Here is an 18,701-nt window from a genome sequence, read left to right on the forward strand (position 1 = left end):
GAGATTAAAAGGTATTAAGAGGAGAACAAAGGAAATCTGTGTGTTTACCAGAAATCGGGAAGACCTAAAGTAACTACAGAGGCCAAGGCAGAGCCATTTTAGATGCCAGCATCGAGACTCCATTCGCATCCACTTCAGGAATGGGCACAGTCCTCTGTACACCTTGCAGTGGTTGTAGTTGCTGTCCACCACTGCCCTATTCACTGCTAGTTTCCGTCATTGAAAGCCTGCAAAGAAAGACGCCAGTACATTTGTCCATCAGGAAGCATGTATGTCATTTTGTCTCCAGAGCCTCCCAGCTGTCAGATTTATGGGGCTCGGTAGCACAGCCTGACACGAGGACAAGGACCCAGTGACACTTGCAGTATTACACTAATGTCACAGCAAATAGCCTATATGCTGTGACAATAGAGTAATAGGGGATGGATAACTTTGACTGTTTGGAGGTGGAAGACTGCAGCTGAAGTGAGAAAATTGGTGGACGAGAGCGGAATATACTAACGTTTTAGAAGAACGTATGCTGCCAACTGTTCCATTTCTTTACCCAGCAGAAAAGCTGTCATAGGTGCTATTGAAAGTTTCCATACTTTTGCCTGAGCCTTCAATGAACCCTCAGTTCCTAGTTTTACGTGAGAGACTGTTTCCTTAGAGAGAAGTGGATTCTGGGACTTTGCTTTGGTAATTGACAACTGATATTTCAATTTTCCCTCCACATTTAAAATTCAATTGGTTCTAATAATTGGTTTCAGAGATGTGTGCCTTTCTGGAGATCTCACAATGTCATGTAATATATGTATTTAAAAAAAATGCTGCTGTTACATTTACTCTCTGACTGTTGTTGATGTTTTCTAGTCTGCAGCACCTACTTGGCCTATCCATGGCCACCCACTGGAACTCTATCTTTTGGTGCAGGTAGAGAAATCCGTAGCAGAGCTCATCATCATAGAACTGACAAGGTTTTAGCCTTTGATATTATACTCAGATCAGATGAATAGATCCCATCACTCATCAAAAATGTTGTTTCAGATCGCCATATATCTTGAGAACCCATGAGTGACGCTAGCAATCTTCCACCTCTTTGACCAGTTTCGAGAAAGTCAGAATTAGTACCAGTTCACAGGGGCATAAGTCATTGGCACCACTGAAAGCTCTGACAATTGGCAGCAACCTGTGCTTTGAACTGCTACTGGGATGACCTCCTTCACCTGACAGAAGATTCCTCCTAGGATACACACCGAGTTACATATTGCGTTACCTTCCTCTCCTTATACACTGTTTCCCTAAGAGGTGCTATCACGCTCCTAACAGTCGAACACTCTACAACTAACACCCACTCTTTTCTCCTCTGTGAATGCTCAAACTGTAACAAGAAAAGATTGCTGCTTGAGAAAGAGAAGCAAAGCCTGCTGGCTGTGTCTTATTACTATAAATAGCAGGCAGCTGCTTAAACCATGTCATTAGATGTATGTTGCTAGCCTTCCAGTCATTAGAAATATATGACAATCCTCAAGAAATATCCAGATATGAACACAACCCACCAACTAACAGGGTTCTCTGTGTAAGAGGGTGGCAAACTCCATGACAGCAGGAGATCATCCTGCCATTCCACCACCCAATGCAGTTCACACTGGCCAAATGAAGCCAGTCAACAGTGGCAAAAGCTGCTTCCACCTGTTCGCAGATTGCAGCCAAGTCTCCCATAAAGTTTCAACAACAATCAGAACCAACAACCATGATGCTTATGGCTTCATGAAGTTACACTTTGGTATTCAGAGATATGAGCCTACTGTAAATACACTACTGAGCAATGAAGGGGAAAAGGAAAGGCATTCATCAGCGCCACTTGGAAATGCTACCTTCCACTCACAAACTCATAAAACAATAAGTTAATGAAAACAGTACTGCTAAATTTCGCCATGTCTATTGCCCTATTGTCAAATGTCTTAAGGAAGGCTTCAGAGGGTCTCACTGCCTCCAAACCTTGTTGTTAAGATTCTAAAAGGGTGAAAGATACTGAAAAATAGTTGGCTTTTGTGTCCTACCATTTTGGGGGGAGGGGGCAGGGGAGATTTTGCTAATATATCCTGAACAATTTGTGGCGACATGGCATCCTCCATGTAGAAGACATGCCCATGTAAAATGTGGGCTGGAGATGGTATACCTGTTTAAGGACTGTCTCCACTACTGGATCATCTATCCGATGCCACCTGTCGGCAGACACATCAGAATTCCTCTCATCTTTTCCTCTAATGATTAATGTAGACAGGCTGTCAACTAGTAAGTGTTAAGGCTGTACTGGAAATTTTTGTACAGTAATGTGTTTTGATACTATGTTACTAGCACAGGAGATCCAACATGTGGCCATTTGCAAATCTGCTCTAGTTGAGAGCACAGGGGGGGGGGGGATGTTTCTGACCATGGGTGATTTGGAGACACTGTATCAGCCAGCCTGAAGTTGTGCCTTCTTCTGAAATGACATTTCTAATTGTACGATGGTCTTGATGCCATTTCCGAGCATTGTGACTTATTTTCAGGATTTCCTTTGTTCGTCAGTTCATTGTGTATCTATGCTTCATGGTATGGATGTATGTGCTGTTTAAGGGCTTTTTTGCATTTTTGGTAACAACCAATTAAATGAATGACAGGCAGAGGGTGGAGTCCACTATCAGCACGTGGAACTGTTCAGGCGTGAGGGAGGCACTGAGTTTGAAGTTAGTATACACTCAAATGTTCAGAACATGTGGACAATGGCTGTGAGGTAAGAATGATATGGCTGTAGAGCCTTGTTTGTTGTGGTCTTCAGTCCTGAGACTGGTTTGATGCAGCTCTCCATGCTACTCTATCCTGTGCAAGCTTCTTCATCTCCCAGTACCTACTGCAACCCACATCCTTCTGAATCTGCTTAGTGTAGTCATCTCTTGGTCTCCCTCTACGATTTTTACCCTCCACGCTGCCCTCCAATACTAAATTGGTGATCCCTTGATGTCTCAGAACATGTCCTACCAACCGATCCCTTCTTCTGGTCAAATTGTGCCACAAACTTCTCTTCTCCCCAATCCTATTCAATACTTCCTCATTAGTTATGTGATCCACCCATCTAATCTTCAGCATTCATCTGTAGCACCACATTTCGAAAGCTTCTATTCTCTTCTTGTCCAAACTATTTATCGTCCATGTTTCACTTCCATACATGGCAACACTCCATACAAATACTTTCAGAAACGACTTCCTGACACTTCAATCTATGCTCGATGTTAACAAATTTCTCTTCTTCAGAAACGCTTCCCTTGCCATTGCCAGTCTACATTTTATATCCTCTCTAGTTTGACCATCATCAGTTATTTTGCTCCCCAAATAGCAAAACTCCTTTACTACTTTAAGTGTCTCATTTCCTAATCTGTACAGCCTACCACCCCTGAAAGCCTTTTCCCTCTTTAAAGCCAAAATTCAGAGATGCAAAAGGACAGTAGTTGTGGTGGGTGGGTTTTGGGAGTATGTTTTCCATACATTCAACATACCACCAAGCCTTGCTTCTGGTGGGCATCATCCATTTGCTCCTGGGAACAAAAATCTTTGAGTGTGTTTACATCATTACATTAATTTGGTGCCTGTGATGCCACATAATTGGACCTGTTTTGTTAGGCCCAGCATCACGCATCTCATGAAATCTGATATGCATTGTACAATAATACATGCAATATATTTGCAAGAAAGTTTGTTTTGTAGCCAACATATAAATATTTATTATAGTTGTGTGGTCCCTATAACCCCCTAAACATTACGTATGTGCTATATTGAAATGGTTCTTTGCATTATGCTCAAAGATTCCATAATGTTGTGTGAAATCTTGCTAGCAGTCATGGCCCCAATCAACACAGTCATAGTGACTACAAATTACACGACATATTAACAAGAAAAAGTTTATTGACAATTTCAGCTCAATTATTGGCGGGTGAAGGTGGGGGATGCAGCAGAGGACATATGGGAAACAGAAGAGGCGCTGTCCTGTCCTGGAACTGCGGTGTATGCAGTAGGAGGGACATTTTGATTGGGGAATAGAAAAGGAAACCATCCCCTTCAGGTACAGTTGTAGGAAGTAAGGAAGGAATTTAACAGGATCAAAGGAGAGAGAGGGGAGGAGGGTGGTTGGGAACTGGCAGTTGGTAGAAAGATAAGGAAAAAGAGAACAAGATCTGATAGTTTTATTACCAACACAAAAACAGGTATCTATCATGGTAAAGTTACGTGCAGAAGAGCTGCAGGTGGCTGTGACGATGCCGCCCCTCCCCTGTCTTCCAGTATTAGAGAGAATTGACTTGAACAATTCTCGATAAAATATTTTATTTTTTCTTTTTCTCCTACTGAGAGGTCAGGTAGCTTGGACACTGGGCAGCCATCACAGTATCACGCCTTCAGCGTGGGATACTAATATGTTAGGCTTCTCACAGGGAGGGTTGATGAAGAAGGGATGCCTTCAGTGAACTTTGTTCAACTGCCTCCGCCAATGGGGTGGCGCGGGATGAATTACGTTTTGCTCTTGGCGCAGAGGCGCAAGTAACTGCGCAGAAGCTCAGCTCTCTATTGTCCGTTGGCACTAGTCCTGTTTATTAACATACTCCTGTTCCACTCTCCTGTGCCATGACAGATTTTCGTGAGCTGCACTTCGAGTTCCCTCAGTTTCCTCGCCCCTTCACTAAGCACCAACGTATATCCACATTCAGTACAAAACCTCTTCAGGGGTAAGTTTTTTGCAGCAAATACCTTGTTTTTTTGATCCCCTAACTCTAGATGCCAAACCCTCTCCACTCGTGTCCACCTGAACAAATCTGGTGTCAAAGTGGGATACATCTCAGCATCCGGTCCAGAGTAGTGCTGCTTTTGCAGTCGGCTGCCAGCAGTAACTTACGTGTTAACGATGGACGAGCGCACGGCAGAACTTTTTGGTGCGGCCTCTGGCTCAGGGTAAAGCCGTCGGCACACGGGCTGTGCTGTCGAACGTCAACATTGAGCGTGCCGAATTCAATGTGCTGCTGAACGCTCAGAAACGAGGCGACTTGTGCACACGGTACGTGGGCCCCAATGTGGTATGCGCGATTGCAATGCAGCGGGCGGCAGTTGTCGGCTGTATCTGGCTCGCAGGTCACACTGTTTACATAGTGGACGGGCGTAAAATTCCCCTATTAGCTCTATTAGAACGCACTTTTCTCCCTTGTCCATATGTTAGTCAGGTTGTTCTGTCTAAGACAAAAGGGGAAGTACCATGTGCAGTCAGTTAGTAAGTAGTTCACACCAGATAAAAATTATTTCATCATTCTCACTTTTTAGTAAAAGCCTAAGGTTATTATTATCTGATCACTGTTCCCACTCAGTAGCAGAATCTCTACATGTAAATTACAAAACTTAAAAGAAAAACACTGCAAAATATCCCGCTGCAAGTAGTGCAAGGTGTCCTGTAAGATTAAGCCAATCAAACAAGGTGAAGGCAATCGAACGAACTCACCCCTCAAAAAGAGCCCCCTTATATTTACGTTACATCGAATATTATAGTATACACTTATATTGAACTAATAAGAAAGTATCAGAACCTATTAAAAAAGCAAAGATTCGAAAGATAGATATGTGTTTAGTGGGATGAGAACCAACAACTCTTGATATGTTCGTTTTGCAACGGTAACGCTACTCGCTACACTGCCGTGACCGTATGTGGTAAGAGACCGGATCTAGCTTGTTATGATTTCCTGAAAGATATAATACTAATTGAAATTTAATTATAACAAATTGTACCAACAACAATGCAGTTTTAATGGATCTTCAACATGCTGCTGATTTCAAATGGCCTACTCTCGTAATATTTAAGTTACAAAAATTATTTTACAACAAATATGACATTTCTTGTAATTTTATTACAACGTACCATACAATTAACGGAGGGTTTCCGAGTGCTCACCAGTTTGCTGGTGCTCAGAAACGGTATACGGGCTTCACCTCTAAGCCAATATGGCCCCTCACGATTCTGCACCGAAGGGAAATGATGTGCATGTGACGTAGCTGGCGTCCTGCCATCTCATCGGTCAACGTTCAGTCGCACGTTCAGAATATCTGACATGTCAGATATTCCTCTGCACGTTCGGAAAGACTTCCCTACGTGCTATTCCACGCTATGACTTCAGAAACAGAAACTCGACATGCTCAACTTTTGGCTACACGGTTCGTGTACCGTCGGCTTAAGCCAGCGCTGTGAAGCGCGTAAACCCCATTCCTGCTACGCCGCACATCCCCAGCGTGGAACCTCCGGTGCACATGTGCATGTGTGACTGAACTACCCAACTTCTGAGGTCATCATTCGTCAACACCACAGTCTTCATGCGAAGCAGTTAATGTGTCGCCAGCTTCTGCTTTTGCATCCTGTCGCCGGTCAATGTACAAGCCGCCTAGCACCCTGAAAAAGTATAGAGCCTTTGCCAAGTAAGACTGTTGTACTTCCTGTGCTATTCTGATTCATTACTGTACACTGCAGGGCCATTTGTTGAAACCATGTGTCCGAAAACCCTACCTCGAGGTGAAACCACGTTAGAGAATGAGGATAAAGACATTACTGATTCCTTGCACCAAAGACTTACTGAGGCTACGGTCAAACACAAAGAGTTGGAGGAGAAAAATGCTGAACTGCGAAAACCAAGTAGGAGAAGCCACTATGGAAACCCTGATAAAGATGGATTTCAATGTCGGAGCTCCCCTCGGTGAAGCTGGGGCAGTCTAACGTAGGTCGGCTACTGTCGCGCCTACCACGTCTACGACTGCCAGTAGTTTTTCCATAGTCAACTGCATTCCCTCTCTCTCTGGAAAGCCCACTGATCATGTGGAAACCACTTTGCAAAATGACGGCGATGCGGGTCGAATTTACACCTGGTCTGACACTTTTCTGTTGAATGTGGCATGACTGAAATTCGCTGGAGATACAAATGTCAGATTTGAAACCCAGGCAAAATACCTTCCGACAGTCGTATTGTTAGTTACTACTGTGACATACTGTCCAGTCACAGCCAAAAGAAAGGCCAAGTTTTTAACCGATTTGCCGGCCGCATAAGAATCGTCTCATTCAAAAATTATACCCTTGATTGGGACGCAACCCGCAACGACAACCTTCTTGAAGGACCTTAGGAGTGTGCAATTGATGTCTTTATCCGCAGCATCAATCTGCAGCACGGAGCAGAAGTTAAGGTCGCCTCTCGCATCCCTGCGTGAAGCAGCTCGACGCTTTGTTGCCGCTCTAGCACGCAACAGTGAGCCGTGCTGCGTGCTCATCAATGAATCTGAGTGTGGCCGATGCAAACGCGTCGGTCATGCGGCTGATACGTGTCTGTCCCCTTACTTTCCCCACTGTCGACGCTGCGGACACTTAGGAATGCACTACCCACAGAACTGAAACACATCAGTTAACTCCCTACCCTAGACCTCCTTATTAACGGACGCACAACCTGAGAGATCTGATACTGTTTACATAACATTATGTCTTACACATAGCAGAAGCTCTCTAGATTAGCCCCCATGTTAGGAACAGTTCGTATCTTTCCCCATTTCCTCTCGGCCTGCTTGGCTCAATATAATGACTACTGTACCTGACTCTTTATGAATTTATTATACGTTACACCTACATAATTACACTATTAATTATTCAATATACACAATTAAGCTATTAATCTTACGAATCGCATATGCAAACACACTATAACGTGTACCATTTTGTTTAACCTCGATGCTAAGATACATGTCCTACAGAAGTCATGGCGAAATTATCAGGCCATCCAACCACATGTTGACAGATTCTGCGATTCCACAAGGCACATTTCAATGTAAAAGTTACGGAATTTGCCACTGGATTTAATATTACCTGCTTAACGAATGGACCTGCAGAGAGTTGATATCACACTCATAAAAGATAGAGGCCAGTTCTGACACATTTTGGTGGTTCAGTTCCTTCCACTGCCACAGGGACAAGGTCACAGATGTCAGTTCTGCCAGATACCGATGCGTGACTGCCGGCGGCTGCTACCGTGTTAATTTGAGTCTGCCGCTATTTAATTCAGACCCTAGTGCTGAGCTACCCACGCTATTCTTTATTTCTTCTTTTGCTGATGGAGAATAGTCCCTGGCTATAGTCTCCCACCAATACTGTAACACTATCTCATCTGTTCCAGCCAACATCACTGAGAGATCTCATCTGCTTTCCTACCACGTCGACCAGGCTCTTTCTATAAAACACTGTCGTGAGAATGGACGCTCTCCGAATACTCAATTGATACCAAGTTATGCTTTTGGTCCTGTACCATCACCAACTAGACAATTCCGATCCCCCCCTATTAAGCTGCTATAGTTTAAATTCTTAGGACCCTGCCGAGATTTAAGCAAACCCGTTCGCCTTGACTAGGATGTTGATTGTTGGAATTCCATCATAAGGCCTGTACAACATGTATCATGAACTTGACAACCTCCTGTTATACATAGATGTGTTGAGCTTCAGGAGAATATCCTTCACATGAATTTATGACCTCGATTTATACCTCAACGCTGAGCCCTGTAATTTGCACTCTTTTTGTCGCCAGCTTGTTGTTGAGAATTTCTGTTGTCGTACTCGCTTCCCGACACAAAATCTTTAATCCCTCACCAGCATTCACCTTTCGGGAATAGGACCCAACACCTAAGGAAGCCACCGTCATTCCCTCCTATTTTATGCGTTTCCTGGAGCCCAAGGAACACACTATCGGGAATTTCGTGAATGCTCCGCAAAAGTAAGTTTACATCCTCACACAATTTTCGTAAACTCTCGCCAACCCAATGCCGATACAGCAAGCCCATGTAGTGTGCAGTACAAGGATTGCTTGCGAAACTATTGTTTGGATGAAAAATCACCAACCCCAAGCCTATCCGGAGATTATCTCCTCTGTTTATTTCCACGAATTCACGCACACTTCTGGCCACGTTCCAGGTTTGCTAGCGTATCAGTTGGCCCAACTTCCAAATAAAAGTTGTGGAAATTGTCATTTTATAAATACTAAATTAGTAACCAGTGACAGTAGAAAGGAATTATGTCAGTTCCCTTTGTGGTTTTCCTTCATGATCGCATTTTACATCTCGTGGTTTCCCGCAAGAGTCAGAATTTATTACCTACGCCTTTTTCAGCCCTGTAATAGAGGTGTTCTCTTACAGTCCTTACTTCACGAAAGAAAATGCCTGATCTGACACTCATCAGCAGTAATTGGGTCGTCAGTCCCTGTATGCTGAGGGCTCTGTCACCGACCTTTAGTGATGAGTGGTTGTACATTAGTACCAACGTTGTCTGCCGAACCCTGCTTATTAGAATCTAATCCTTCAGCATACTTCAAGCTGCGGACTGAACCAGTTTATTAGCATCCTTATATCGTTTCTGTCATTAAGCAGGGCGATATGCATTTCCGACTTCATCTTTTGGCTGTGAATTTGGACTTTTAGGAAGTCGAGTTACCGTCGCCGCTGTGATCACACGACCTGCCTGCGAACTCGAGTGCTGCACTGAGTACCCTTCTTCTGTTATCTACCGTGTGGATCTCTACTTCCTAAGGCGCTGCAGTCATGGACTGTGCGGCTGGCCCCGGCGGAGGTTCGAGTCCTCCCTCGGGCGCGCGCGCGCGCGCGCGCGCGCGCGCGCGCGCGCGGTGTGTGTGTGTGTGTGTGTGTGTGTGTGTGTGTGTGTGTGTGTGTGTGTGTGTGTGTGTGTGTGTGTGTGTGTGTGTGTGTGTGTGTGTGTGTCCTTAGGATAATTTAGGTTAAGTAGTGCGTAAGCTTAGGGACTGATGACCTTAGCACTTAAGTCCTGTAAGATTTCACATACATTTGAACATTTTTCTACTTCGTACCTAGTGTAACCAGATGAGGTGTGGCATTATACCCCTTTGTGTAACCACCGTTGTTGGATTGCCGTCATTCCACATTCAACCATCTCGTGTTGCTTAAACGTGTGAACAATCTATTGCTTACGCCGCATCAGGCTATAACATTTACAGAATGCAAGCTGTTACCATTTTACAACGAAGAGGCTAAATTGCAATATGTAACAGAGGAATTAATAAAATGTGAACATGCTTTAATTAGCACTAAGCAACCTCATGCTCTCGTTATTTGAGAGATGTATTCAATATAGTTAATAACGTCGGTGAATAATTGGGCAACATCGCTGATGGCGTAAAGCGAACGTAGTTTAATGCAAGAGGATATATACTAAAAACTGTATTTGGAGTCTCAGACCACACTGCTGCAAACCGTTGGAACACTTTCACACATCATGCACTGCCGTTTCAAATACTAATCATGGTATGTTCATCTGCCCACATGTGCGACTTAAACATTTAGAAGACAATTGCTCGCCACCACCGAACATATTCGAATAGTCACCATTGCATTAACTCAACAGTATGAGAAACTTAAAAATGGTGATACCCAAGATCTCCAATTAATACATGAAAATTTATGCATTCCTGCCACACACAGAAGTGATAAGAACAAAGAAAATCTTCCTCCATAGTACTCAAGCAGATCACATGTAAACGTCTTATGTACCACCGTCCATTTACGGTCTTGCCTGTTGATTGTTCGTGCGTGTATTAAACAATATCTCCACTTGATTTGCGGCATCTTTGCAAATGATTTACCCCGCATTGGAGAAGACACATTTGATCGATTCTTAAGAAAACTAACATTTTTCTTTTTTAATCCTACTGAGACGTGGCAGCTAGCTTGGATGCTGGTCAGGCCGCCACGATATCATGCCTTCAGTGTGGGGTTCCGACATATCACGGTTCTCACAGTAAGTGGTGCTAAGCAAGGGACGGCTTCAGTGAACTTTGTTCAACCTCCTCAGTCAATGGGTGGCGCGGGAGAAATCATTTGCTGCCTCGGGCGCGGATGCGCAAGGAATTGTGCTGAGGTTCAGCTCTTTCTTGTCCATCGGCGCTTGTCCTGTTAACACGCTCCTGTTCCGCTCTTCTATGCCATGACAGATTTTCATAAGCTACACCTGGGGTTATCTTGGTCACCCCTCCCCTTCTCTGGTAACGTATACACGCTTTCAGTATTTTGTTGACGGCGAACACCTTGTTCATTTGATCACGTAACTACTGATGCCCACTCCTCCTCCGCTCGTGCCTGCCTGAACAAAGTGTTAGGAAGAAGAAGAAGAAGAAGAAGAAGAAGAAGAAGAAGAAGAAAGTGCTGCTGCTACGTACTAGTCGTGGGCGAGGTGTAGGCCACCAGTTACAACAGAGCTCAGGGGCACCAATGAAAACCTTGTTGAGCTGTTCCAGTGGTGCGATCGGACACACCTTAATGGCGCTGTGAGGCGGATAAATGTGGACCTAGAGACCGCACTGATGGCAGCCATGGCAGACTACCTGTCCCATCCTCTTCATGCTAGACCTGTCTGCGATACCGAGATATGTCCAGCATCTCTGTAAAACGATCTACGGATGAAAATTTTTTTGCTGTTCTGGTTCCCCAACTTGTTATCGATTATCTTGTCATTTGAGTGATTTTCTGTGCCACCATCACATTTAATATACAATCAACACGAAACAAAAACATTAGATATAACAAGTTACTTCCGTTCTAACTCATAAAAATGAGAGCATTGGTTCTTACGAAGCATGTTAATAAAAAGGCTTTACTTCTGTTAGCCGACTCCCCTCTTCCTCCCCCCCCCCCCCCCCTCTCTCTCTCTCTCTCTCTCTCTCTCTCTCTCTCTCTCTCTCTCTCTCTCTCTCTCTCCCCCCCTCCGTTTTTGAGAGACAGTGTGAGACATAAAGAGAGAGATCAGAAATCTAATCTGGCGGGTAATCCTTGTTAGCTATCAGCCTTTATTTAAGCTTCAGACACACATCGGACTGTCACTTGTATGTAGGTATCGCAAGGTATTAACTCGTCTTTCAGTATGAGTTTACTTCGTGTTAGAGATACTTCAAGGCATCAGAAATGAAATTTGCGTAAGGGATAGACCGAAAAAAATGTATGGATTAATAAATACGATAGCGAGACATAATCAATGAATACAATCCATTATACAGCAATTTAGATTTAAAGAGTGTGGAGAGACAGGTTTTATCTGCGATGGCACACAGATGCTAAAAGCAAAACAATGAACGTTGTTACATTTACAGTAGAAAGTCGTTAGAAGAAAAGTCGCTTTAGTACAGCTCATTTGCAACACAAAACTGGACAAAAGTGTAGCTAACCATACTGCAGGAAACATTCTCTATGGCCTGTTGTGCCGACTCAGCAGTCTAGCTGACACCCTGCCCTGTCTGCATGCAAGTATCTATGCAGCTGTCGCCAAGACTCCTCACTGCTGTCGTTCCTATAACGAACGTAACACAGCACACACCCCTCAGTGAGGGCATTCGTCTCGTGAGTGTACCAGCACGCGTGTAAACTGCTTTAATCAAAGGTTGAACAGAAGTAGGATGAGTGCTCAAACTCATCCGTCTCCATTGCTCATAATGCTACAACAACAACAACAACAACAACAATTATTATTATTATAACTGCCTGTGTTGAAGCGCCTCAAAGTCGACCCGGACTGCACACTGATACATTTCATCATCTCTTAGAACTCTTCCTGTTGCTGCTGTTGCAGCAGTGATAGTACCCCCGTCAGAGGATCACTTTTATAGGGATGTTGGAAATGAAATAGTATTACAATTTAAGGACAACAAAGTAAAAATAATTCATACATAAAGGCATTTACATATTTTCAAGTCTAGCTGGACGCGGCCTTATAGTGGAAGCAATCCCAGCAGTTGTCTCAAGTAATTTAGGGAAACCGCGGAAAACCTAAATCAGGATTATCGTCAAATGCTTGTGCACTTCATGTTTGGTAGTAGAACGAGCTCTGTACCTTCTAATTATTTTGTATATGTATCGATGTTTCTGTTACGTCAGTTTGCAGTATTGCTTATGTAGAATGTTGTATCTATCATGGAAATTCTTTGACTATGTATTCATACGAAGGTAACCCCAAAAGTAAGGTCTCCTCTTTTTTTTTTTTTTTTTTTTTTTTTTTTTTGTAAGTACATAGACCTGTTTATTTCTACAATGGTTTACATCAGTTTACAGCTTGAACATTTAGCTATTTTTCGACATAATCACCATTTCTGTCGATGCATTTTTGTAGGCCCTGTGGCAGTTTTTGTATGCCCATGTCATACCAGCTCACCGCCATGCCATTCAGAAAGTTATGAACCTATTCTTTCACCTCCTCGTCGCAGCTGAATCGCTGGGACCACAATTAAAGCTCACATGTACTGTGAGACTCTGAAAAAACTCAAACGGGCATTTCAGAACCGGAGAAGAGGGATGTTGAGCAAGGGCGTACACACTCTCCATGACAACGCTCGCCCGCACATCGCTCGGCAGACCGTTGCTCTCCTGCAACAGTTTCAGTGGAACATAATCACCCACCCATCCTATAGTCCTGACTTGGCGCCCGGTGACTATCATCAGTTCCCTAGGTTAAAAGAACATTTGACCGGAAAGCGATTCAGCTCCGACGACGAGGTGAAAGAACAGGTTCATAACTTTCTGAACAGCATGGCGGTGAACTGGACTGACATGAGCATACAAAAACTGCCACAGTATCTACAAAAATACATCGACAGAAATGGTGATTATGTCGAAAAATAGCTAAATGTTCAAGCTGTAAACTGATGTACACCACTGTAGAAATAAACAGGTCTATGTACTTATAAAAAAAATAGAAGACCTTACTTTTGGGATTACCCTCGTATTTCAGTTATGTGAATTTTTGAACGACGATGTTTAAATTACGCTTGTGGATTTAAATAACTAATGGAATTATTGTTACGTAATGTACTGTAAATGACTTGGTCCATAGTTAGGGAACATAGGATTGAATGTAAAAGATGGGGGGGAGGCCCGCAGCTACGGAAGGAGCCTGGCGGAGTGGAAAAGGTGTGGTTGGCGCGGAAGTGGCAACTCGTCCTCTGTGACGAGTCAGGAGTCTGGGCTGAGCAGTGCTGTGCTGTGCTGTGCTGTGCTGTGCTGTGCTGTGGTTAACACCACCTTAGCAGTAGCGTATCATTGTGGCTCATATTCCTGGAGTTTTGAGGCCAGTATTTATGGGCCAGTATTTATGGGCCTCGGATGCTGCACATGGCGATACCATTAACATAGCATGATTTTTGGCCCTACAAAAATAATTCCGACGCTAAGAAGGTATGTAACAGGGCGAGGCCAACAGTATCGCTATGACTACATCGCAGCCTGTTATTTTAGCCACTGCAAATTGCGCCCCTTTACTCTTGTCGGCTCACCTTGTTGAGCTCCGCCTCGGACGAGAAGCCCAGACCGTAGACGGTGTTGGCGCGCACGTCCGACCACTGCCCGAACTTCTGCGACGTCTTGGTGAACGTCATGTTGGGCGTGATGGTGCTGTTGATCACCGCCTGCAACAAAGCCAAACACTCATTAGTCCCATCAATTTTCTGAATACTATGCGAGCGTACCTCGGCCCATACGCAAGATTGGGAAATGTGGTGCATTCATGACGGAGCACCGACACATCTTTCTGCTGATGTAAGATGACATCTGGTGTGCAAATATGGTTCAAGATAGATGTGTCCAAACTCCGAGGCCACGTCCCCTACATCCCACGTACTTTTTTGTGCGCGATTATCTATAAGTGAAGTGTACAGCGCTTCCGTTTATATGGTTAGGAAGCTGGAATAGCGAATTGCACAGTCTCGTGGAAATTTGCGAAATGTCCAGGGCTGTTTGAAAGAATTCGTAACCCACTGCAGAGACGAGCACAGTATTGCATCCAGACGTGAGGACGACACGTGAAACACACGTTTCAACAGGCACGACTGGTTAATAAATTTTTACATTTTTGAGCCCGGTTTGTTAGCGTATTGCCATATCGCTGGCTTAGTTGTGGAGTATCTTTGCGGGCAGCCGCGTCTGTCCAGCGCGGGACACGAAACTTATGTTGTGTAGTGTGTAGCTCTGCATGTGAGAGGCATTGTTAGCATGGAATTTGAAGTGTTGCCACAAGTGCTATTACAGTAAAGTGATAAAATAAGTAAATGATACAGAGGAAAGTGCGCCAAGAAGTAATTTAAAAATGAGCAGTGCTGCTGATAACGTATTTGTGTATCCTCTCGTTGCGTGCCGTACCGTTCTGTATCAATCATCCGCGCCGTGTTCGGTCTCCCAGAGTGAACTGATGTGAATCAGTAGAAATTAGTTACCATAAAAGAGTGCAGTCAAGTTCCAGTGTCTTTTAGCGAGCGTGAGGACGTGCGTTCGATCATCGCGTTTCCGCATTATCAACAATCAGCCGCGCCGCGACGGTTACGCGCACGCTCGTACAAGTGAGAACTGAGAACTGTAGACTTAACTTAACAAACAGTGCTATATCATTACTAGAGTCAAGGAGGACTATTGCCAGATATCTATATGTGTGACGAGCGTAAGAACTTTCATTCGATAATTGGGCTTCCGCATCATCAACAATCACCCGCGTCGTGTCGGTTACGCGTACGGTCGTCTGAATGATGTTGACTAGTAACCATCTATTAATTTGGATAAACACTTACGAATTAGAATGTAAACAGTGCAACCTGCGATTTCCCTTAATCGTCTCAGAATATAGTTGTTCATACCAGACGTCGAACAGTGTTGTGTTTTAACGTTGAGTGCCTCCCTAAACCCGTTTGCATAGTTCGTGTCTACTAATTACACGTGTACGATGTACGCAAATTTTGCGCTTGGGCGTCTCTGGCGCCCTATCAGCTGGCGCCCCAAGCAGCCGCTTGGGCCTTAAACAGGCCCTCCTTACACTGTATTACGGTACCAATTTCTCCCCACGTAAAAATTTCGTGGAAGGTTCAACAACCTCCCACTGACACGAAAAGATCTCGCAATTCATGTCAAAAGGTAAGGCATAACTAAATCAAAGACATATACACGATCTATTCACAATGTGACCGCCGCCTATGTTCGACTTCAGCGTGCAATATCCAGTCACAGACGACAGATGGCGGCACCAGCAGTGGGGGATACACACTACTGGCCATTAAAATTGCTACACCACGAAGATGAAGTGCTACAGACCTGCAATTTAACTGACAGGAAGAAGATGCTGTGATATGCAAATGATTATCTTTACAGAGCATTCACATATACGAGGGTCGGTCAAAAAGTAATGCCTCCCATTTTTTTTCTACTTAAAAAAATTAAGTTAAGTGAAAAATTTGAATTTGGCGCCATTCCTCAAACCTTCTTCTGCAATCCACTGCAGTAGTAACTTTCTGTGTCAACAGGTGGCAGCACAGCAGAAGTTTGTAAGATGGCCGACATCGATGTTCGTTTGAGACAGCGTTGTGTGATTGAATTCTTGAATGCAGAAGGTGAAACGCCCATACGCATTCATGAAAGACTGAAGAAGGTGTATGGTGTTGTGACAGTGGATGTCAGCACTGTTAGACGATGGGTTCGTCGTTGTAAGGAAGCTGAAGGGCAAACACCGTTGACCGACGAAAAGCGGAGCGGCAGGCCGGTGAGTGCAGTGACTCCACACAACATTCAGCAAGTTGATGACATCATTCGTGGTGACCGTCGGGTGACTGCAGATGAAGAAGCTCATCGTGGGATTCATTTTGAAGATGAGGAGGCCGTCAAAACATCCGTGCGTCAATGGCTTAGGAAGCAGAGCTGTGATTTTTACCGTGCTGGGATACATGCCCTTGTTCAAAGATGGACCAAAACTATAGAGATGGGCGGAGATTACATTGAAAAATGACAAAATGATCCTCAATGTTGTGGTTTTCAACCTATGTAATTGCATTTAAATTTCCTGACAATTAAACGTAGAAAAAAAATAGGAGGCATTACTTTTTGACTGACCCTCGTACAACGTGCTGACATGAGGAACGTTTCCAAGCGATTTCTCATACACAAACAGCAGTTGACCGGCGTTGCTTTTTGAAACGTTGTTGTGATGCCTCGTGTAAGGATGAGAAATGCGTACCATCACGATTCCGACTTTGATAACGGTCGGATTGTAGCCTATCGCGATTGTGGTTTATCGTATCGCTACATTGCTGCTCGCCTTGGTCGAGATGCAATGACTGTTAGCAGAATATGGAATGGGTGGGTTCAGGAAGGGAATACGGAACACCGTTCTGGATCCCAACGGCACCGTATCACTAGCAGTCAAGATGACAGGCATCTTATCCGCATGGCTGTAACGGATCGTGCAGCCACGTCTCGATCCCTGAGTCAACAGATGGGGACGTTTGAAAGAGAACAACCATCTGCACCAACAGTTCGACGTCGTTTGCAGCAGCATGGACTATCAGATCGGAGACCGTGGCTGCGGTAACCCTTGACGCTACATCACAGACAGGAGCGCCTGCGATGGTGTACTTCACGACGAACCTGAGTGCACGAATGGCAAAACGGCATTTTTTCAGATGAATCCAGGTTCTGTTTACAGCATCATGATGGTTGCATCCGTGTTTGGCGATATCGCGGTGAACGCACGTTGGAAGCGTGTATTCGTCATCGCCATACTGGCGTATCACCCGGCGTGATGGTATGCGGTGCCATTGGTTACACGTCTCGGTCGCCTCTTGTTCGCATTGACGGCACTTTGAACAGTGGACGTTACATTGCAGATGTGTTAGAACCCATGGCTCTAACCTTCATTCGATCCCTGCGAAACCCTACATTTCAGCACGATAATGGACGGCCGCATATTGCAGGTCCTGTAGGGGCCTTTCTGGATACAGAAAATGTTCAACTGCTGCCCTGGCCAGCACATTCTCCAGATCTCTCACCAACTGAAAACGTCTGGTCAATGGTGGCCGAGCAACTGGCTCGTCACAATACGCCAGTCACTACTCTTGATGAACTGTGGTATCGTGTTGAAGCTGCATGGGCAGCTGTACCTGCACAGGCCATCCAAGCTCTGCTTGACTCAATGCCCAGGCGTATCATGGCCGTTATTACAGCCAGAGGTGTTAGTTCTGGGTACTCATTTCTCAGGATCTATGCACCCAAATTGCGAGAAAATGAAATCACATGTCAGTTCTACTACAATGTATTTGTCCAATGAATACCAGTTTATCATCTGCATTTCTTCTTGGTGTAGCAGTTTTAATGGCCAGTAGTGTATAAAGCGTGCAGCGGTGAGGGGGGGGGGGGGGGGGGGGGGAAGACGCGGAAGAGTGCAATCCCTGTCGTAATGCGGAAACGGAGCGTTTTATCTAACGTTAAAATGGACATTATCACTGGCCTTCGGGCTACGGGTGGAAGCATTTCCAAAATTGCTAAGTTTGTAAACTGTCCACGTGGCTCCGTGAGTGACGTATATACAGCGCATGAGAAAATGGCGCTAACCAAAAACGGCGCTGACGCAACTGTACTGTAACACGAGCCCTCGCTGACAGGGGTGGACTGCGGCTGCAGAAATGCGTACGCACGAGTAGACGTGCCACTGTTTACCAGCTGACAGACCAGATGAACCAAGGGGCTACCGATATTGTTTTCCGCAACAACCGTTCAACGGTCGTCGCTGCAATGGGCCTTCGCTGCAGGCGCCTGGTTCACGCACCCATCTGACTTCTGTTCATTGGCGACGATGGTTGGAATTT

The 18,701-nt window shown here is 44.7% G+C and overlaps 1 protein-coding gene across 11 annotated transcripts in view; it reads right to left on the reverse strand.

Annotated features, from left to right (window-relative positions):
- The window catches only part of LOC126272429 (homer protein homolog 2), an 807,523-nt gene that overhangs the window by 72,448 nt on the left and 716,374 nt on the right, over positions 1–18,701 (reverse strand). For all 11 annotated transcript variants that reach the window (XM_049975295.1, XM_049975297.1, XM_049975288.1 and 8 more), the window contains one exon: positions 14,358–14,489. In XM_049975295.1, the coding sequence (XP_049831252.1) occupies positions 14,358–14,489 (132 nt within the window). The remainder of the gene's footprint in view (positions 1–14,357; positions 14,490–18,701) is intronic.

This window comes from Schistocerca gregaria, chromosome 5 (genome assembly GCF_023897955.1).
Source record: "Schistocerca gregaria isolate iqSchGreg1 chromosome 5, iqSchGreg1.2, whole genome shotgun sequence".
NCBI classification, from domain to species: Eukaryota; Metazoa; Arthropoda; class Insecta; order Orthoptera; family Acrididae; genus Schistocerca; species Schistocerca gregaria.